The sequence below is a fragment of the Alosa alosa genome, chromosome 23, assembly GCF_017589495.1.
Source record: "Alosa alosa isolate M-15738 ecotype Scorff River chromosome 23, AALO_Geno_1.1, whole genome shotgun sequence".
Lineage (NCBI taxonomy): Eukaryota > Metazoa > Chordata > Actinopteri > Clupeiformes > Clupeidae > Alosa > Alosa alosa.
The window spans coordinates 13,112,775-13,135,257 of record NC_063211.1 but is presented as its reverse complement, the minus strand read 5'-3'; the positions used below and the strand labels follow the sequence as shown (position 1 = coordinate 13,135,257).

Here is a 22,483-nt window from a genome sequence, read left to right as displayed (position 1 = left end):
CAGTAAAAATACAACTAAGCTACCACTTAGAAATGGTTATCATACCAAAACATATCTCTCAGACATAGAGGATTACGAAAATCATTGCTAGATTTTGCCACCTTTGGTGATGCCAACTTCTGCTCTGGCCCATGGACTATATGGGTTGAGTGCAACTGCAAGATCATACTGTATGCAAGGCTGTGCTAATGGGTAATTATCGCCCCCCTTGCGATAGAAAGGAGAAGTACAGCACACAATAAGAGACATCCGCAACGCTTTCTCTACATTACAAGCTTGCCACTATCCTACATCATCTTTGTACAACGGTACATAAATAGATTTAAAACTCAAAACATGAGCCAACCAATTGAACATAACAAGCAGTGGTTCAAACTACTTCAACATTTAGCGTTTATTTAATCTTAAATTCAAGTTTCCAGGTGGGGGCTGCCAAGACAACTGAAAAGTGCCACTGGACAAGACAAAGAAAACGCACAATTATTACATTTTCATATAAATACATACAAACTTTCAAAGCACACCAACATTCAGACAAAACTTAAAACAATCAAACATGTATTTCAAGAAAAAAGGAAGCAACTGGGCCAGTTCACATTCTCGCCAACATCCACTATTAATAGAAAATGAACGTACAAAAATATTCCTTACAATTCATAGTTCTTGAGGCCATCCTCAAGACACAAAAATTCATTTCAAAAGTTTGGTCATTAAAACGAATACCACAAGGCAGTTAGGTGGCTGGTTTCCCTCGTATCACCATGGACACACTGCATCATGTGAAGGTGACTGTTGACAGTCTCTGTGCTTGTTTCTCTGCACTCGACTCCTTTGCAGAGGCATTGCCATGGCAGCATTTAGATTGGTGGAGAAAACCCCTTCTGAATATATTGTTTGATAATTTTAGCATTAAGTACTTCATTTAATGTTTGAGGTCTTTGAGAAGTTGCTTCAGCTCTTCTACACAAGACGATGTCTGTTGATTGTGACCCTGTGGCATTTTTAATCTGAGGGAGAAAAGACAAGAAAATGTTAGGAATTCCATACAGCTACACCTCTAATTGATCCCTCTTCATCTTTCTTCCTTGGCAATGTCAAATTTACCGAAAGAAACACATTAACTTTCAATTTTGAGGGGCAAACAGACAAGAGATGATAGAAAATGACACGCTCTGCACAGAATTTCAACACCACCCATGGTGACTTGTTATAGACTATTATTTCTGGAAAAAAAAAAAAAAAAAAAAACATTGTAAAAATGGCAACTAATGCTTAAGTGTTGCATTAGCAACTAGCAGGGTGCTGGCCTTGAGAACGTGACAAGACAGCAATTGTCCTCATTTATCCCCATCACTTTCATTTGGAAAGTGCTGCTTGGAAACTTTGGATAGTCTCTTTGGTAGAAAAATATATATGTATAAAGATGGATTGTCCAAGGCACTCTTCAAAAAAAGTTAAAAAAGCTTTAATAAATAGGCTTAATCATAGTAGATCATGTTAAAATTGCCAACATGTTTCAGCCATGGCTAGGCCTTCATCAGGGCAAAATCCATGGCCAAATAAAGAGACTTTTAGGTGTCAGACACAACCCATTATCACAGAGCTGCCATGTTGGTTACAGATGGAAGAGTTTTGATGTTGTGACCAGGCAAAGGATATACCAAGGTAAGGACACTCGTGGCCTACTGGTTAGGGCTTTAGGCTTGTAACCGGAAGATTGCCGGTTCGATCCCCGACCAGTAGGAACGGCTGAAGTGCCCTTGAACAAGACACCTAACCCCTCACTACTCCTTGAGCGCTGCTGTAGCAGGCAGCTCACTGCGTCGGGATTAGTATGTGCTGCACCTCACTGTGTGTTGACTGTGTGCTGAGTGTGTTTCACTAATTCACAGATTGGGATAAATGCAGGGATCAAGAGTATATATACTTATACTTGAGACCAGTATAAGACTTACGCATACGCATATCAACTTAGCTAGCTAAATAATGCCGGCTGATTTCTCTGCAAGTTAGACCTTATGGACCTGTAACCTACAGTACCATCAGAGCCTGATATGAATACAAACAAATTCATTTTGATTATTTGTCTTTTTTATGGACCCCATGGCTGACATGTAATAGTGAACAGCCATGAGTGCCAAGTGCCAACACTGGGTTTGATGGCAAACTGAAGTGATCTCATGCAGTCATAACACCCACAATTATCATTTTTATAGTCCATCTCTTGCCAACATTTGTGTTGAGACACCTGCATCTCACAAGTGCTCTGGAGTGACTGCACATGTGTCAAGGGCATCATCTTGAATTAATATTTTAATTTCACTATGCAATTCTCCACAAATCCAGCTGATATTTTAATCAACTGCAGGGGTCTTATTATTCCAAGACTCCAGCTCCAGCTGAACTCCAGCTATTTTTCACAGCTCAGCACTATCTGTGAGAGTCACTCTGGGGAAAAAACAAAAACATAACGTGGAAAATGAAACGGGCCTCTTACCTCCTCAGCATTTCTCTGGCTTTGCTGGGCGCGGGCTGGTGGTGCCGGAGTGCCATGCTGCAATGCCTGGCCAGCGCGGTGTAGCAGTGCTCGCGGCCGGTGTTGTGGCGCGCCGTGTCCCACTGCGGCAACTCGCTGACGTACCTCCAGCCGGTCAGAGCAAACTCCAGCAGAGACTCCCACTCGCCACGCCGCGCTAACGTCTGCCCACCCTCCTGGCATGAACGCTGGAGTTAAAAAGAGGAAAGAAAGATAAGAGGACATGCTACACCTTTAGGGAGTAGAGAGTAGAGGGGATTACAGGACAGGACTGAATAGTAGTAGTTTTGGTTGAATGCCATATTAGCATCCATGTCGATCATAGCAGAAAATATTAAGTGTAAGCACACCTGCATAGACCTGTCTGTTGAGATCTACCATTTATTGTTCTTTGAGTGTCAATTATGTAATTATTTGTGTAAACTCACCTTGAATGCCACTAGGTGTGGGTAGGCTTTTCTGTAACAGTGAGCATCTCTGTTGGACCCTAAGCGCGAGTAAGGGATGGATCTGTAAACATTGGCTTTCTTCTGAAGCAAGTCCTCCAGCAGCAGCTTCAGATACGATGTGTGCTCTGTGCACGTCTGTTTCTGTGAAAAGACAGTTCCGTCTTACCAAGTGTACACATACTGACAGAACCACGCTCATCTCGACATTTGCCATCTGTCATGTAGTATGCAAAATTGTTTTTTTTTAAATAATAATGCTAAAGCATACAGGTCATAATGATTGTGATGGATGCTGTAAATGAAGGTGTAGATCAAGGCTCAACGTTAACTTTTAAAAGTGGTTGCCAGCTTTGCTAGCTTGGCAACCAGGCATGAGGTTTTGGTTGCCAAAGCCAACCAAAACTGGTTGCTACTTGTAACAATTTGGTAGACAAGGGCAACCATTAATGTCGAGCCCTGGCATAGATTGTTTACCTGCTCCAGGAGGATGAGGGAGCTGAGGAGCTGGACTAGCTGCTGACTGGACAGTACCATGGAAGTCTTCTCCACCTCTTCCCCTCTAGAGTCGCTCTCGTCAACCCACTGCCGCTGTCTGCAGGCAACCACTGCAAGAACATGTTTTGTTGTTGTTGTTGTATTTAATTTTATCACTGTTATTCATGCTCTGCACATACTACATACTTTTGCTTCTATGAAGTATGACATTAAAGTATGTATTAAATAATGATGTTGATTTTATTTTTCTTTGTTTAATAATCTCATATAGGTGATAATACCTTGTTTTACAGTTGAAAACATCAGAAAATGTAGTTTCAATGGGCATTTCACTGCATGACGTCTGGGATGGGAATCCATTCAATTGTTTCCATTCAACATTTAAAGGCACATTTTGACCATTTGAAATAAGAAATGCTGGCTGGAAACATTTGAAATGTGCATACAATCTTCTAATGTGCGTACAAATTTGATTCACTAGAGAGGGTGGATTAACTCTTAATTGGCAGAGGTAAAATGCAATTAAAAGCTGATGGAAACAGTTTATTCGCATTTTTCGCAATTTTACCTACATGTTTCCGTAAACACTGGCCTGCCAATGTCCATTTTTAATTACCCCAATTAAACCCCAATTTTAATTACCCCAAACACAAGGGGTGTTTTCATGAATGCGCCTAAAATATATGAATGAGCTGAATGGTTCTGAACTGTTTGGATATAAGCTGTGTGTGTGTGTGTGTGTGTGTGTGTGTGTGTGTGTGTGTGTGTATACACACAGCATACTTACATGGGCTGGCGCGTTTGGTCCGGGAGCCTGTGCTGTTTGGTAGGGCCCCCACACGGGTACTTAAAACATCCATGTAGGACCTCCGCAAGTGGCCTGTGAGCAGACAGGAAAATTACATCTCTAAAGTAGGCATGGTATTAGGATTTGGCCAGAGATCACCAATACATTTACTGTTCCAATGGAAAACGACATGCTCCATTTTTGGTACAAATCTATGTCAAAAAGTACAAAAGAATGGTAGATCATAACATGTATGACAAACTTCGATTTTCCATTTCCATGTATTCATTTAGCAGATGTTTTTATCCAAAGCGACTTGCAGCAAGATAATTTTCCACAGCAATATTTGCTGATTATTAAGAAAACCGTTGACCAGACTACAATCTTTTCCTAATGTGCGACGGCCGACAATATCTATATTCAGTAAACAGACAGGCCAAGGGCCATGTTTTCCTCAACTAGCAGCTACAGGCCATCGCAATTTGACAAACACAACGTTCTGTAAAGTTTCAGAACAAATTGATCAATTTGATCATTTTTAATTAACTAATTTATAGGCAAGTTACCTTTGATCCGCTTTGTTTTTTTAATCTTCCCATAGCATCTAACGTTATATAAAACGTTATAAGTTGCTTGCGACTTCTGAGGGGCCTGGTTTAGCGCAAAGTAGCTAACTAGCATCCCTTGATAGCAAAGTTATTGATACATTAGGTTACATTAGTCGTTTACGTTAATGTTAACGTTGAATCACAACACAGAAATACACCACACATGGCAATTGAATAACAATCTAATGTCATGAGTAAGACGCCCGTTGACGTAACAAACTTTTAAAGTCACAGAGAGATTATTAAATAGGGTAAATTATCCGGTTAGAATTTGCAACAATAACTTAGGTTCTCGCGCCAGCTAACGTCAACTTGGAACTCAAAGGTTAGGTGAGCTACGTTAGCTCACACATGTGCAATACAAGTAACTAATTAGTCATGACATTTTATTGTAAACATTATGGATCCTAACATTAGTTCAACGTATTAACTTCAATCTGTAAAAGGTAACGTTGACGCTACTGCTAGCAATCCAGTCCATTGGTGGAGGGAAATGGAGGAGATGAATGTTAAGTTAATGTTAGCCAGCATTTTAGGGATAGATGGCTAACAAGGTGTTTATTGCGGATTGTTGATTTAAAGTGTTTAGACTTTTCAAAACTTACCTGCAATTTTCGGTTGTGGTTCGGGAATTTCCACCAGGGCACGTCTTTCAAAGCACATGTTTGCCATTGCACTAAATTCTTTTCGTTCTACTTCTGTCAATTTAAAATAATACTGCTAACAGTAGCCGAACCGAACGAAGAACAAAATGTGCCTAATAGCTAACGTTAGCAATATCTCCCCAAAACGTTATCGATACCTAAGGCAACGAAAGTGCAGTTAATGAAATTACACCGCACAGCATTGCAATCCAAGAAATAATTTGCAAACATATATTCCGTTACTGTATAACATTACTCATTGAGATGATAACAAACCTATGTTCCTATGAACAAGCCACTGTTAACGTTTATATTACATTCATCACCAATATCTTCGCGGTAAATGAGTTAAATCCCGCGTTCGCTACAGAAAACCTCCAACAGGAATTTGCCGCCTGGGCGTGGTTTGGTGTTCTGTCGAGTAGGATTGGTCAATATTGCTGAACCGCTTCGACTGTGATTGGATGATGGATTTCGGCTCCAACACTTCCCCAAACAAGTGTGTGCTGTGTGTGTGCACAGTGGAGTGTCTAGTGGAGTGTCCAAACCTGACAAACCTGAACTTGAAGATAAAAAAAAATAGGCTAACGAATGACCAAGGGACCACTCTTCATAATTTCCCTCTGTGAAGCAGAACATGACCAAGACCATTTCTACACTGAGTCTTCAATTCTTCAGTTGCCACTTGCCATTAGTAGGGCTACTGTGAGTTTTTCCTCTTACTGTCTATGTTTTTTCTACGCAGGGGACAGAGGCTACCATTGACCAGTCAAGTAGGCCTATATACAAAAACATAATCTTTATTAACATAACCATCAAATACAGTGATTGTCACATTTTAAAAATGTCAAGTACATTGGCATTAAACTGGAAGATAGGAAACTAATTAGTCTACCAACAACAACAATTTATTATTTATATACATTATTGCTACGATGTGCATATCACTAATGCCATATTGAGAGATTTAATGATGTGACAGTTACATTAAACAGCTGTGTTCAAGACAGTAACATAATACACAATTACAAAAAGGACTGAAGCACCTTGTAAAACTGAAATGGTCTGCATTGTCCACCTTTTCATTAAACCGTGCAGGGCTTGCTTTTTGAAAATAGCCAGAGACCTTGTCTCTTGTCAATCACTCAGTTGGACTATACTGTATGGTATCCAAAAGACAATTAATAAAATTAGGTCAAACTTAGAGCACCAATGACGCAAAAATATGTGAGATAATCAACTAATGAAATAAGGTATCTATGTTTTTGATGAGCGGTTCACCACATTTAAATTGTTGGGTATATTTTTGGCTGTATTCTGAAGTGTCTGTGATGTCTGAGGTGTCTTGCTTATCCCTGCGTTGACAGCATTGTTTGCCCCTTTTGATCCACCATAGGGCTTCGGTTTGGGAATCCTTGTGGGACCAGGGCGTCGGAATGCTTCAAGAGGTATCTGTTGGAAAGACAGAAAGGTATGGAATATTGACAGTATGACAGTGACGGTAGACAGCACAGTTCTAGCATATTCAGGCCACCGACACACAGTCCTATGACACGCCTGTTCATTCTGATACAGTGTTTCCCATTGCCATTCCCATTTCCCAGCATTTCCTATACATTGACTTATTTGTAGCGGCCTACCACAATATCAACATTGACCACCACACAATGATTTTCCAGGTTGTACTAAATTGTGCTTAAATTTGGTTAGCATCATAACCATGCTGTGCTAATTTGTTAAAAACTGTTCCATTCAAGCTAAATCTGCAAACCAACCACCACAAATTCAAAACAATTCTGTGGGAAACACTGTGATATCATACTTCTGAAAAAGAGGCGTTATCAGGAATACGGAATACACCTATAGCATACACCTGTTGATCCTTCTGGAGGTGTCATGGGCCTAATTCAATGAAACACAGATGAAGGAAGGTGCCTGCCTGATAACCCCAGTGAAATGTTTACGAATGCTGCTCTGTTGGTGTGGCTGTTTTTGTTTGTGCACAAAGGTTGCTTTGTTGGTGATTTTGTTTTTTGTTGCTTTGGTTCTTTGGTTGGGCAGCACGCGTGGCACTGTGAAGGAGGGGCGTTATGTATCCTGGGTGCAATATGCAGTGCGTTTGTGACTGCTGCCAGCCAACTGTGTATTGTCATTGTATCCTGCGTCATGTGGTTTAATATGAAATAGGTTTAATTGTTGATTGCCCACTGTGGGAAATCCCCTACATTCAGTACAAGGAATTTAACATCTCTCCTGTGTATATCTGAATATTGTTTCTCAATCCTGCTGCATATTTTCTTGTGATCGCTGCTCTACACCACCTAATTAGATTCAATAGGTTTGTGGGCAGAGATTTGGATGTCTTATATATAAATTGTAAAGTTATGTTATGTGCAGCTGATGCCAGAAAAATATATGGTGCAAGCAGCTGAGAGAATGAGCCCTGCAGTTGAATCTCATGATTATATTCAACATACACCACAAGATGGTGCTGTCCTTTTCCCCCAAAGGGTTTTTCCAATGCATTTTCAATGACTATTGTTTTGACCGTGTATGTTTTTTATGGTATTGTTTTGCACATTAAGTGAAAGCCTACATTCTGTTATGAGATCCTGGCAAACTACAAAATAAATACTTGCACAGCTGATGTTCTTCTGAAGATACTTAATCATTTGTTAGTAATCATCAGAAGAAATTTGTCTTTAATGCCTCTGAGATTTGGGTAAAGTCCAAGGTTTGTTGCCCTCACTGACTGGGCTATGGATGTAGCTTGCCCGCTAAACCGTGATGGATATTCTTAAATGCTGCCATGATATTACGACTCAGACTCATCTTTTAACGTTGACATTAATAGAAAGGTGTTTAGACTGATGAAACAAAGTTGGTAAGGCAAAGGAGTAGACTCATAGAGGAATAAATTACATGAGATGATGTGGTTAGATCAACACAACAGCATGCACATCATGCAGTAAACAACTAATGCAACCATGCAACAAGACTCTCTACGGCCACATGCACATGGGTTCAAGGAATAACAGCATCTTTCATCCAGCTCTTGTCTGGAACTGAACTCACTCATCTCTGTTAAATTTCAGCTAATTTTTCTGTCATACTCTAAGGATATCCACTCTAAGGATAAAAGGAGAGAGTTAGGATGATGTCAGGAGAGTAGGAGAAGGAAATAGAATGGGGTTGATGGGGTGGGGGTATTGGAGGTCGGAGTAGGGGTAAGACAGGTGTTGAATCGATTTACTCTGATCTGTGAAACGTCACTGTGAATGACTCCAGTGAGATTTTTGGTCTCTAAGCTGTTTGCTGCACAATCAGTCTCCTCGTTCGTCTAATGCTCCGGCTCTGGCTTCTCCTATGCCAGGGAGTGATGTCACTGCAGGAATGCTTTTGTGATTGTCATCACCCTGCAATCATTTCAGCCCCTTTCGACTCAGCCGCCGCCATAGTTTTTACCTTAGCTACCTTAGCAGTTTTTCCTGCAGTGTGATAGATTGAGGAGGAGGACTTCTAAGGTGCACATCTTATCCAGAGAAAGGGGGTGAAGAAGTGAGAGAGATGTTACATACTGTTTCATCAGTCGTCCTCCTATACCTCCCCCATTTTGTAAACCCCTGTCCTCTTTTATCCTGGGAGTCGGGGAGGCAAATTGAGGCCAATTTATGAGCAGCTATCGTGGGGTACAACAGCATGAGGGAGTTGCTTTATGGTTTTGAGAATGAACTTTTCAAAAATACGCGTACTGAACCACGTCTATGAAATTCATGCAGGACATGGATTTGAGAATTGGGTCATGCCGTGCCTGTGGTGGAGGTAATGTACCAGAAAATTCAGTGTAGGTCATGTCAGAGTGCTTGTAGTTTTAACGTATAATGACATGTAATTAAAAGTGTCCTCCCTTTGGAGTCGTAAAGCCAGGAGTTGGAGTAAGCACTTCCCCTTTGCCAAGTGCGGGCCAGCAGTTCACTCACAGAGGTGCTGGCACGAGCGTCTCCACGGAAACCAAACACAGCGTTTGTTTGGAGCTCTGACGGGCGTCAGGAGACACCGTTTTCAGAGGATATGGCTCTCAGGGATCCACTTACACTCACCCCGCGGAGTTGGGGCCTGCCTCGGCCAAATGGTTTATTTTATCCTCCGGGTTTATTGTCCGTAACAATGAGGCAATGTGAATTTCACTGTCATTTGCCGTCTGTGTAGACTACACATGCTAAAACCCCCATTCGCCTTTTTGGCTGGCACCAAGTGAGGTGCTCATAACGTTGGCACACTCTGGTGATGACTTGCCACCGCAACAGATCATTGTGGTAAAAATATCAGGGGCAAAAAGAGCACATGAACATAGTCTTTGGTTGTATACTTAGAAGGTCTTTAAAATAAGATGGCATGAAATGGATGTATTGATTTCAAAATAGATCACTGTTGCATCATTAATTTTCTGTTCAATTGGTGAAAATAAACTTCACTATGGTCCACTTTTTTTTGTTTAATTCTATCCACATCCATTTTTGTTTAGAGCAGCCAAGTTGCTTTCTGGCCAGTGGCCACCACTGAGATGACTGTACATTGAGGTGGCAAAATATAACAGCTGCCCTGGATGAACAGCATCCCATTCAGACTGCCACTTACTGTAATGCTGCTCCCATAGACAGAAACAGAGATCCAGCTTCCAGACTGTGAAAAAATTCCAGCCTGAATCAATTTAACGCTTGACATAGCCAGCTCTGTACATTAATAGTGAGTCAAAGGGTGTTTTCCTGGCCGCTGCAGTCTTTGTGTCTGTCGGACTATGGCTGCGCTGGATCCACAGCTGTTTTATGTCTGATCTGGAAGGGTTGCACAAAGCAGTACAGTACAAATGGCAAGTATACTAAAGAACAGTAATCTTAAGGTTTCTATGTTTCTTGGAAGGAAGGGAGAGGGTGCTTCCAGTGGGGAGGCCAGTTAGTGTATCACAGCAATCATTAAAAAAATGTTTTTGTCTTTGAGTATTGCAGTTAACGAAATAGCCTGCTGAGTGTTTTATTGCATTGACAAGTGTAAGGCCTACACATTTATCAGCTATTTCCAAAGTGTGCAGTTGTCTGTGTTCGTATAAATGCAGTATATTTGAGTGATGTTTTCCCCAGTTTGAAGAGGACCAAAAGTGCATAGCGCGCTCACAGGGAGAATGACCTCATAGCGTTTCAGATGAAATGTGTGACATCTGCTTTCACATTGACCTTTTGACCAGAGTGAGTTTATTTTGCCTTGGAAATGTTTATTATTATTATTATTATTATTATTATTATTATTATTATTATTATTATTATTATTGTTATTATTATTATTATTATTAAAGCAACATTACATGTATTCTCTAAAATAGATAAACTCACTCAAAAAATACTATTAAGACATTTTTTTTTTCTTTTGCTGTTCTGAAACAGTGCTGCTTAAATTACTTTTTGTCTAATGCTGAATGAAAATAGAAATTAAGATTGCCATAAATATTATTTTTTTTCTCAATTTCTCATATAATTACTGTTAACTGTAGAATAAATGTAAATTAAGGTCACGTAAACAGTTAACTCACCCCAACTGTGAACTGAATTTCCATTGTATCACTGAGAGAGACTGCAAACTCACCCATGCAAGTCTCAGCTCACAGTTACTGGGTTTCTGTGTTTTGGATATCGGGAGAAACTATGACATCAGCCTATGAATTAAACTCAGCCAAGCAAACATATGTCAGAATTCTTTTTCCCTCCTTTCAATAAACTCTGAATGTTAACACAGAGTTCTCAGAGCCCCAGTTGTAAAAAGAGTTCTTTAATTTGCCTGAAGTTGCCTAAATCTTTAGGAATTTTATGTATAGAAGGCGTGTGATTTTTACACAGTGTGTTTTGGCTTTCTTTCATAGAGTCATTGTAGATTCTGTATCCATATGCGAGATGAATGTGAGATGAATTTGTATTAACATAGTTGCATATCCTTTAAAACAGAACAAGGCTGTTCTGTTGAAATTTAATTTCAAATTATGTGTTGTAATTTAAAGGGTATGTACCAACAAAGGGGATAATGACAGCACATGCAAACGTCCACATGTGAGGAACAAGTAGACCAACTGCATTCTTCACTACATTACCATGTTCTGAGGCATGCTTGACTTAAAGAAAATGAAAACATATGTGTTTCATGAAGTGTTTTTCAGACACTGATGGAAAAATAAGAAATTATACGTAACAACATTAACTGTTTTAATTATTAGAAAAGAAATATTCAACATAACAAATGCAAGTCATTTATGTGTATATATGATGCATAAGCAAAATAAAAGGTACATCCGTGAATAGTCTCAGTACATGGTAATTTCTCATGAAAAGCAAGTACAGTAAGTGCACACACAAGACAGCCAAGGCTAAAATTAAGTTTAGTATACTAGAACTTTCACTTATTTATCCCGCTTTAGTTCATCCTTTCTCCCCGCACTTTTTGGTCATGCAGACACATACAGTATATTCCCCCCAATGTCTGACTAAACAATGCAAACAAACAAACAAACAAATGTCTGACTAAACAATGCAAACAAACAAACAAACAAACAAACAAACAGAAAAAGTGCTGTGGTTGAACATTCTAAATGGTATAATATGGTCAAGTAAAACTAAACAGGAGGGGGTTTAGGGTTAACACAAATGGGTGGGATTGTATGGGATTGGGCACATGGATTGGAGTTGGGGGTTGGATAAATTACTACTCTAAGGTGTGGGTAGGGGTGCTTGGTGAACTGGGTCAGTCATAGATGTTACTTACTGTAATCTGTGGCCGCGGGAGTGGGGAGGAAGTGGGTTTTATAGTGATGCTACTGGTGATTTTGTTGTTGCCTTTGGTGGGAGTGCCATTGGTTAACACCGGAGTTCTTTGCTCCTGCCCAGGTGAACAACAGGGACTCATTGGCCTAGAGGTGCTGTTAATGGCCTGAATGTAAGGGCTCCCTAGGTGAATGTGGATTTTGTTGTCCTCAGTGGTGATCACATTTGAGCCTGTGCTGTTGGACCTTTGGACTTGCCAGCTGTTCTGCCTTTCTGGGCTGACACGGAAAACGGCATGGCCACTGGTCACCTCCAATGGCTCTGCAGGCTGGGAACGATCTGGGGTGCCTGTTGTGACAGAGACAATCTGGATGGGGGACATGGCTCTGTCAGGTGTAACTGACCCCGAGGAGTCTGGCGTCATCGCTCGGGAATAGGCTGCCATGGTGAAGGGAGACATGGCTTGGTCTGGACTGCAGGGGCTGTCCGACGATAAGGAGCCTTTGGTTTTCATGGGAGGGGTGATGGATGTGTTCTGGATGATTGTGATTCGTTGCTTGGGTGGAGCACCGCTTGTGGGGATGACTGCAGTGCTGGTGTAGGACTGAGCATTCTCAGTGGTGGGGCTGGTAATCTCCAGGGTCGCCGTGTTGTGGCCATGATCTGGTGTGACTTTGATGTGCAGAGGCTGACCAGGGCTGTGTGTTAGAAACACATCCCCTTGTTGGGCATGGTTCCCATTCTGTCTTGGGGACACTTTGCCGTTAATGGGGTGTTGGTTTTCTTTGGTTTTCATGAAGGGAACTCTTGCTCGCCTCATGTTGTTGTTCAGGTTGTTGACGTTGTTGATAAGGGAGGCATTACCTTTAGTGATATGAACCTCATTGTAATTAGGGTCATCTTCAGGGTCACTCTCCTCATACAGCTTCCCATTCACCACAGCACATTCCAGTGGAGCTAAGCTCTTGTAGTTCGGAGGAAGGATGTCTGTCGGATCAGTCTGCACCTCTTTCGTGGAGACGTGCAGGTCTGAGAATCGTCTGCCGTTCATGCCTGGCCGTAAAGTTTTGCTGATGCGACGGTATCTCTCCAGTTCGCGGGTGAGGTTCTCCATCTCTCTGGCCAGCTCCTTGTTTCTCAACTCTTGCTGGGTCAGCCTTCTCTGGAGAACGGTGTGATCTGATTTCACACGGCAGATAGACTCCTCAGTGCCCATGAACTCATGGATCTTCTCCTTGAGGGCCTCCACCTCTCTGGTAAGGTGGCTAGATTTGGCCTCTTCCTCTTTTAGGCGCTTGTAAAGCATATGTTCCTGGTTGGAGGACTCCTTCTCTGCCAGCTGGTACTTGGACAGCTCATTCCTGGAGATCTCCAGCTCCTCCATCAAGACCTTGGCTCGCTCCTGTTCATTGGAGTATCGTTTCTCCAGTGTCTCAAACTCATCCTCTGTCTTCAGCAGATCATCTTCAACGACCCTCATCTCCTTGAGTTTCCTCCTCAGCCTCTCCACTTCCTGGGTGAGATCCTTAATCTTGTTATCCTCCTGCTGAAAGCGGTTCGGGGTAGGTGACTTGATGTGCTCCTCTTTGGCTCGGTTTCTCATGACTTCCCTCTCCACAGCCTCGAGAGACTGCACCCGCTTCTTCATCATAGTAAGCTTGGACTGTAGGTCGTTGCTCTTCTCCTCTTCCACCTTGAGCTTGGCTCTGAGCTCATCTCTGTCCTTGGTGGCACTGTGCATCCTCTCTTCCAGCTCAGCCTTGGCCTTCAGGGCTTTCTTGCTTTCCTCAATCAGTTTCTCAGTCACACTGGTGACCTTGTCTTGCTCTGCCTGTAGTTTACTAGTGCTGTTCTGCATCTTGTCTTCCATTTGCTTCAGCTTTTCGGCCATAGTCTTACGTTCATCCACCAGCATGACCGTAAAGGTCTTCAGCTTGGTGAGGTCCTCTTTCAGCGTGAGCTCGGTCTTCTCTAGCTGACCCTCAATGGTCTCAAGTTCTTTTATCCTGACCTTGAGGACGTCCAGCTCATTCGATAGGTGCTTAGTCACAGTCCTCTCTTTCTCCAGGTTGCATTTGAGTGTGCTGCATTCCTGTTTGCTTTTACCAAAAGCATCTTCCAACTTCTCCAGTTCCGTGATCCTCTGATTGAGTTTGTCCACCTCTGCCTTTAGGCTTCGGCTCTGGCTGGCCTCCTTCTCCAGCTTTCTGTTGAGATCACGACACTGGTCCTCCATCTTGATCAGCTCCTCATCTTTGCCCTCCATTTCCATGACCCTTTTCCTCAGCTCTTCCACCTCAGAGACCAGACTGGAGTTGCCACATTCCCCCCGGCCTATCTTGTCCCTCAGTTCCTGGAGCTCCTCCTCGGCCCGACGAAGGGTCTTGTTGGTTTCCTCCAGCTCGTCCAGCTGCCGGCTGAGGGTCGACAACTTCTGGCGGAGCTGTCTGTTCTGGGCATCCTCGCTGATCAGCTTGGCAGTCATGGCTTCCTCCTCCTGGTGGAAGTGAGTGGCTTGGTCACGGAGCTCTGTCTCTAACTGGAGGACTTTGCTCTCTTCCTCTTGGGTCAGTGCCTGGGCTGAGCTGAGGGCCTCCTGTGCCTGGGAGGCAGAAGCGGTCAGCTCCTGGACCTTCGCTGTCTGTTGAGTGAGCTGCTCTGTGAGGTGCTGCTGTTCGTCAACGACCAGCAGGGCAAATGACTTGAGCTTGGTGAGCTCCTCCTGCAGACTGGACAGTTTTCTCTGCTGCTCTTCTTCCTTTCGCTCCTGGTAGGCCTTCTCCTGGTCTATCAGCAACTTTAATCTGGAAAAGAAAAAAAGAAGGAAAAGCATTTGTAGTTAATAGAAAGTGGAATATAATGTACTTTCAGTGAGTGTATTTCAACACTCTCTTGTGAGTTGTTTCACAGCATTTCACTAAGATATGTGTAAAAAAAATCCATTAACTGTACATCCCTTTTAAGAAAACTATTAGACGCCCACGTGTTTAACATAATACCACTGTCAAGGTGTAATGGGTTTTTCATGTTGACTTTTTTGGCAGTCATATGTACTGAAAGACTGAACACTCATATTTCATTCAAAACCCAAGATGTTGTTTCAGAGGGAGCGAACACTTTTCACGTACAGGGTATGCAAGAAAGAGAGAGAGAGAGTATATGTTCCGGGCAACACACAGGGGGAAACTAGGGTCAGAGTGGCTGGCACGTTTTTTCGGCGGGCCTCGTGCCGCCAGCCCTGGAAGGGATGTTTTGACTGCAGAACACACAGCTGCCAGTGAACTCTGCAGATGTCGCACTGGCATGGAAAAATCGCCTAATTAGGGGGTTCCTATGCCCCCCTAGCCCTCTCCTCCTCCCTTCCTCACCTCCACATGCGAAACTCCACCACCTTCCCTTGGTGGTTTTATATTTAAAGGAATTCCCCTTCTTCCAGAGGCAATTACAGCTTGGCTGTATAAACAGAGGTTTTCTCCCAGCACTCACTAATTCCACGTAGCTCCTGGTAGATGAAATGATGTCAGAGGGACAGGGTGGGTCCCTCTCTCTGCGTCTCTGTCTGCATATGTGTGGGTCTGCGCATGTGTGTGTGTGTGCGTGTCTTTGTCTGTGTGTCTGTGTATGTGCGCCCAAATGTGTATGCCTCTCAATGTGGACGTTTGAGTGAGGGACGAGGGCAGAATTATGGGCAGCCGTGGCCCACTGGTTAGCACTCTGGACTTGTAACCGGAGGGTTGCCGGTTCGAGCCCCGACCAGTGGGCCGCGGCTGAAGTGCCCTTGAGCAAGGCACCTAACCCCTCACTGCTCCCCGAGCGCCACTGTGGTTGCAGGCAGCTCACTGCGCCGGGATTAGTGTGCTTCACCTCACTGTGTGTACACTGTGTGCTGTTTGTGTTTCACTAATTCACCGATTTGGTTAAATGCAGAGACCAAATTTCCCTCACGGGATCAAAAAGTATATATACTTACTTATACTATATACTTATACTTATAGAAAGAGTGAGGTAAGCAGGGAGGGAGATAGAGAGAGAATATCACCTCTTTGCTCTGCTGAGGGGATTTGGAGACAGGGTAGGGACTCTGGGAGTACTTGCTTAAACGTTTTCCACATGTTCCACCATGTTGGAGACAGACTTGATCAAAGCAAGTGAAACTGAAGTGGTAATGAAACAGCATTTGATACATACCAAGGGAGCGGACCAGAAGAGGAGAAATTCCCCATGCCACACAGCATGGATCATTTTCACATTCATAAACACCACTGAATCCTAAGTTCTGACATTATTTAAAGGTCATTTGAATTTTGTATACTTGGAATAGTCATATAACATATGGCACTAAAATTTGGTAAAGTACCACTGCTCTGTGTTTCTACTCAAAATATTCAGCTCCACGTATAGGGAACCCTCAGAGGACAATATGACATGTAGAATGCAGACAGATTTTTTCCCACTTCTCAGCTACTAATTATGATTATTATCTTTTTATATTATAAGGGGTATAATACTGAATATTGTAATTTTACTTTGCTGTAAAAGTGTACACATTAGTGTGTCCAACACAGCTTCAGTGTTGGTGTGAATTTGGATACATTTTCTTTTTTTTTCTGCGTGCAGTGCAGTGTGAATTTGCATATTTTTTTAGGTGTGCATTACTCATGCAGTGTTCTTCACAAGCCCTTTTGTAAATTCTTTCCATTAATGCTCCGGCACAGTGATACAAATACACTAGTATTTCTATTTCTCACTACAGTATTGTCATACGACACAGTACCTGAATCATCTCCAGAGTGCCAGTTCTACTCAAGCAGAGCTTCCATCCCACGGGAGGAAGTGACATGTATTCCTTAGATGCTAATCGCATAACTACTTCTTTTTTTTTGAGGGGGGTAATTACGTTTCAGTGAAACTGCAGCTCCTCCCTGGAGAAGCCATGCTGTGTCATAAGAACAGAACACTACAATAACAGAGCCGGGAGGCACGAACAGGAGTTGGGGAGAGCAGATGCCGGTGGCACGGCTCTCGCTAGATGACGGGAACGGATAAGTGCCTGATGGGGGCTGCCTCTAAAGCCCAGGATGTTGATTTGAGATGTGGTGATGCGATAGAGCTATATGTTACATCTCCTTTCGCTACGGGAGGTTTCTACTTGGACAGTGTTTTGGTCCTGTTGTTGCTAGTGGACTGAATAACGTGGAATTTCTTTCTGCTGATATACTGCGCTGCATGTGAATGACTGTGGAATGGAAGCAGTAGATATTTCAGATAAATGTAGATATACATCTTGTGTGTGTGTGTGTGTGTGAAAGACAGCAAATTATTGTCTGTTGTGTGCGTGTGTCTGTCTGTGTATATGTGTGTGTGTGTGTGTGTGAGAGAGAGAGAGAGAAAGAGAGAGCATTCAATCAACTTTAGAATTGAAACATGGCACAATTTGTTTTCAAAGGCATGTTCCAGCTAGTAAGTCATTAAAACATACAGAAACTTTACACAATATCATTCCCTCTGATGGACACATAAGTCTATGATCAACATAGAGTGCAAGAGAGGGACACACACATGGAGAGAGAAAAAGAGAGGGGAAAAAGAGAGGCAGAAAAACTGCATGAAAGACATATTGTCCGATGTCCAGCAGGGTGTGGGTCCACTCGGTGGCTGAAACCAAAACCCCAATTATCTCGGATCAGATCCCTTAGCTCATCTGTGTGTGTGTGTGTGTGTGTGTGTGTGTGTGTGTGTGTGTGTGTGTGTCTAGTGGAGCAGGCTCTCCTTCTGTTTCTTCATCTTAACTGAGTGCGGACGTTAGTGGTCCATTCAACTGGAAAACAAATTATGTCCACTCACTCACTGACTTTGCCATATCAATCCAATGTGCCGTACATGTCATAGTGGAATGAAACAGCTGATTAAGAGAAACGTTAGTGCTGACAGCTAATGTTTTAATCTACCAAGACCCAACTGGCAGCAAGGTGTAGCTTAAAGGAATGAAGGAACAGTAAAGAGCAAGTGTGTTTTACGTTAGTAAGTTTTATGTTAAGCCAGAAGTTTTAAGACAAAAGTTCACAGGAATTAAAAAAAGAGGTTTATACGATATGATGAGGTATAATAAGATATGTTCTTCCATGGGTAGAGGTAGAACTATGAGGCCAGTCATGGAACAGAGTGATCATTATTGTTTTTATACTTGAGAAATTCTGCAGTTGGAATGGAGTGAACTTCCACCTCTGTGTAACTATGAAAGAAAAAAGTCTATAGATTTAGGTTTCAACAGTAAGTAATTCAACAGTGGAACCATAAGATGCAGTTGGCAGAACGTTGTGTTTTGTGGATGAATTCAAGTACAGTACATGGGATCCATCCTGGAGTGTTTTTTTATGAAATTGCCAATAAATTAAAAAAAAAAAAAACGATTCCACAAATGCTCTGTTGACATATTGGGTTCTAAACACAAGGCATAAGAGGTTGGTTTTATATAGCCTAAAGGCAACTTAATTTGTACTCCCTGATCCACGTAGGAGTGCCTCAATAAGTCCCTATGTGTAGCACTGTTCATTTGTCCTTTTCCCTTCTGTGGGAGGGAAGTGTGCCTGCTCCTTTTTTAACTTGGAGCAAATCCCATTTTAAAGGCATTGTTTGCTTGTCAGGGAAATGCCCCACTGTTGTGTTTACGGGGTGTATCGTGACCACATCTGCTTCCCTTTAAATGACCACTGTGTTTGGGAATGAAAGTCTCTGATGATGACTTCTCTGTGTTTCTCTCACCCTTTCTCTGTCTCTCGCTCGCTCTCGGTCTCTCTCTTTTTGGCCAGTAGAGGGAGCACTTTCTGTTGCATGCCGTTAAAGCAGGTATTCCTCTCCAGTGATGGATCTTATCTTCCTCACTAGCCATGTTGCCAAATGTGTATGAAAAAAAGGACACGGGGAAGTGATGTAAAGACCCAAAAATGCAGAGTTGAGTCTATATGTTCGAGTTGAATTTCTGTAAATCCACACTGTTTTAAAGTCACTTGTAGAGGGAAAGCAGGTCATGTCCAATTAAAATGCTGCTATACAGACATGATAGTCTCATCCTGAAACAGGTTTTAGAATGCAATGACATTTTAATAACATTTAGAAAAGGTACTTATTATATTTTCGAAGGCTGAAAAACATTCTTAAGCCATCAATCATCTTTTCACACACGCACAAAAAAGAAGAACACAAGATAACTAAAGAATAAGAGTGTGGATGGATGATGAAGGAAATCAGAAAGTCTCGCTGAAGACTTTTATTCACAGATGTAATTGAGATGTTTACGTATATGACAGAGAGGGTTACAGTCGCGGAACACCTAATAAAAGTTCAAGTTATTCTGTGTGCCACAATTAGCCTTCAGTGTCATAATGACAAAATGACACAGTGATGCATTGTCGGATGACTTCTAGTAACATCTGCAGTGGTCTTTCCATTTATGTCATTTAATTTCTTGCAATTATAGTGACACTAGTCTCTCTCTAGTAAGGGAGATTTATCTTTAAATTATAGGCTAACGCTGAATATGATTTAGTGAAGGTGAACGCATTTTTTTAGTTTTCATAACAGTGTTAAGCCACACATCAAGTTGTATTTCACATGGATAAATTATCTCAAGTCTGCTGAATGATCAGAAAGACATCATATTTTTCATTTGCATCTTAACTTGTTAGAGTTAGTTTGTTTCATTTCAGGACAGACTATAAATGAATAAAAATAATAGGTAAGATATTAAAACTTATAATGCAGAGTCTTAAATTGTCTTTGACTTTTGACAAACTTGACGTAGCACATAAGTTAGACCTTTTTGAAAATGCCGGACTGCATAGAATAACACTGTCACTTCTGAAATCTTCTCATGTTTCACAAAGTCTCAATGATTTGAAAGGCAAGTCAAATGATAAAAGCCGTCAATGGAGCCTGACTCCAGAACATCATGAAGTGTACACACAGTAAGAAATAATCTCACTGTACGAACTATGAACGTTATGACTCAACTGGTTAAACAAACTATGCGTGGTGGCATGCTCATTTTCCCATAGAGGCTTATTCTTTAAATGTCCTACCTGTTAGGTATGCACGTCCAAACTCAGCCTGTCCAACACATTCTGGCCATAGTCACAAGTCTCACGGCAGCAGCGATGTGGACATTCCAACAGCTAAACCAAACAATAAGAGATGTGCTCACCACATGCTCCCAGGCTAGGGTGCATGACATCATCTGCATGTCCTTATATGGAACTTTATGTTGTGCAGCCTCTCCCGGGGTGTGAGCTTTTTCTTGCATGTGTGTATGTGTGTGTGCTTGCTTGTGTTTGTGAGTGTGTGTTAATCTTAGAGTGTGTGTGTGTGTGTGTGTGTGTGTGTGTGTGTGTGTGTGTGTGTGTGTGTGTGTGTGTGTGTGTGTGTGTGTGCTTGCTTGTGTTTGTGAGTGTGTTAATCTTAGAGTGTGTGTGTGTGTGTGTGTGTGTGTGTGTGTGTGTGTGTGTGTGTTGAGTGTGTTTAATCTTAGAGAGTGTGTGTGTGTGTGTGTGTGTGTGTGTGTGTGTGTGTGTGTGTGTGTGTGTGTGCTTGCTTGTGTTTGTGAGTGTGTTAATCTTAGAGTCTGTGTGTGTGTGTGTGTGTGTGTCCTGTCTGCTTGATAATGAAAGGTGTGTGCAAGCATATGTGTGTGTGTGCGTGCGTGCCTGCGTGCATGTGTGTGTGTGTGTGTCGGGAAACCAGAAGAGGCAGAACGTGTTGTGTGACGTGTGTAATGTGTGAAATATCTGCTCTCTCTGTCAGTGCTCCACAGGGGCAGAGAGGGGGTGAGGAGAGACAAGAGGCTTGGGTTACAACATTTCCTCCTGCCTCTCGTCACGACCAAATCATTAATTTGCCAAAGAGAGAGAGAAAAAAAGAGCAACATGTCTGTAACCCCACTGTTGTGTGTGACTCTGAAACTGTGTGTGTTTGAGACAGAAAAAGAAAAAAGAGAGAGAGAAAGAAAGAAAGAAAGAGTCACAGACAAGAGAACACAAAGGTATACTACCACAGCCTGTACATCCTTCCTCTCTCCCCCAGTACATTGCTGTTTCCCTTGTCCTTTCTTATTTCTCTCTCTCTCCTCCATCCTCCTTTTCTCTTGGGTTAGCCTGGTCAGCAGGCTTTGGCATGGGTTGTGCGAGTTGACTGATAGCATGTGAGCATGTTGATAATCTGTATCACGCCTTATCCCGATCACACTCTCTTTGCACCCCCCTCCACCCCCTGATTTTATGGCTAGCGTTTCAGTAAAGGCATCCATCTCCAGAAAGCATTTCACAGACGGACACAGCCTGCTGTTTATCTCCCTCTGTTGTTTACCCCTATCACCATCTTGATTGCAAGGGCTCTCTCACATCATCCAAACACTGAGATTAACACTGAAGTAAGATTAATGAGAGTGCTTTTTTTCTCTCCCTCTCTCCTTCTCTCTCTCTCCATTTGGCAATGAAGTGAAGAAGGCGAGAAAAAATGTATTGAAATGCATTGAAGCTCGGAAACCCACTTTGAGCTGGGTGAACAATTCTCAAGGAATGAACAGGCCTAAAAAGAGAGAGCAAGAACAAGGGTGCAAGTAAACGAAAGCTACCGCTGATGCTGCTCCTGCTCCTGCTTCTACTACTCCTGCTATTACTTCTCCTAAAAGTTTTTCACTCGTTCGTCAGTCTCCTCGTGCTTGGACAGAAACAGTCTGTTGGTTTTTTGGCACAATAGTGAAGCACAAACTCTTAAGTAGCTATGGCAACCATGGCATCAATCAACCACATTAAGAGGAAGTGGGATACAGGAGAGAAAGAAGAGAGAGAAGAGAGACTTCCTCTCAGTGACAAACTGCATTCAGAACATGTTGTTAGTACACAAAACCTGGAGTCTTTTGTTGCCAGGGACCGAAAAATAAGGCCGCCAGTGTGAAAGGACTACATAATGCACATGCAGTGTCACATGATACATGATTTCATGTTGCAAAGACAGCTCCCCCACCCCCAAAAAATCCCCAACCTAGATCATTTCCTCTTGTACATCTAATATGCTGTTTGACATGACATTACTGATAGAAAATTACAGGGGTTGAACAGTTTAAAAAAAGTCATCATTACTCAGGGAGCTATTTTAATCAGCTCATAC

At 42.3% G+C, this 22,483-nt stretch overlaps 2 protein-coding genes across 2 annotated transcripts in view; both read right to left on the bottom strand.

The window, feature by feature from the left end:
* Positions 1-428: 428 nt before the first annotated feature.
* On the bottom strand, positions 429-5,904 carry LOC125288715. The gene is made up of 6 exons (XM_048235301.1): positions 5,481-5,904; positions 4,268-4,360; positions 3,460-3,590; positions 2,965-3,126; positions 2,498-2,724; positions 429-1,007 (listed from the first exon to the last, which is right to left on the bottom strand). The coding sequence occupies exons 1-6, from the start codon at positions 5,545-5,547 to the stop codon at positions 923-925; spliced, it is 765 nt and encodes a 254-aa protein (XP_048091258.1). The 5' UTR covers positions 5,548-5,904; the 3' UTR covers positions 429-922.
* Positions 5,905-6,303: 399 nt separating this feature from the next.
* Positions 6,304-22,483, bottom strand: part of filip1l (filamin A interacting protein 1-like) — a 75,571-nt gene continuing 59,391 nt past the window's right edge. Inside the window, exons 5-6 of the mRNA XM_048235257.1 lie at positions 12,324-15,126; positions 6,304-6,971 (exon numbers count right to left, since the gene is read on the bottom strand). Of these exons, the coding sequence (XP_048091214.1) occupies positions 6,777-6,971; positions 12,324-15,126 (2,998 nt within the window). The 3' untranslated portion in view covers positions 6,304-6,776. The remainder of the gene's footprint in view (positions 6,972-12,323; positions 15,127-22,483) is intronic.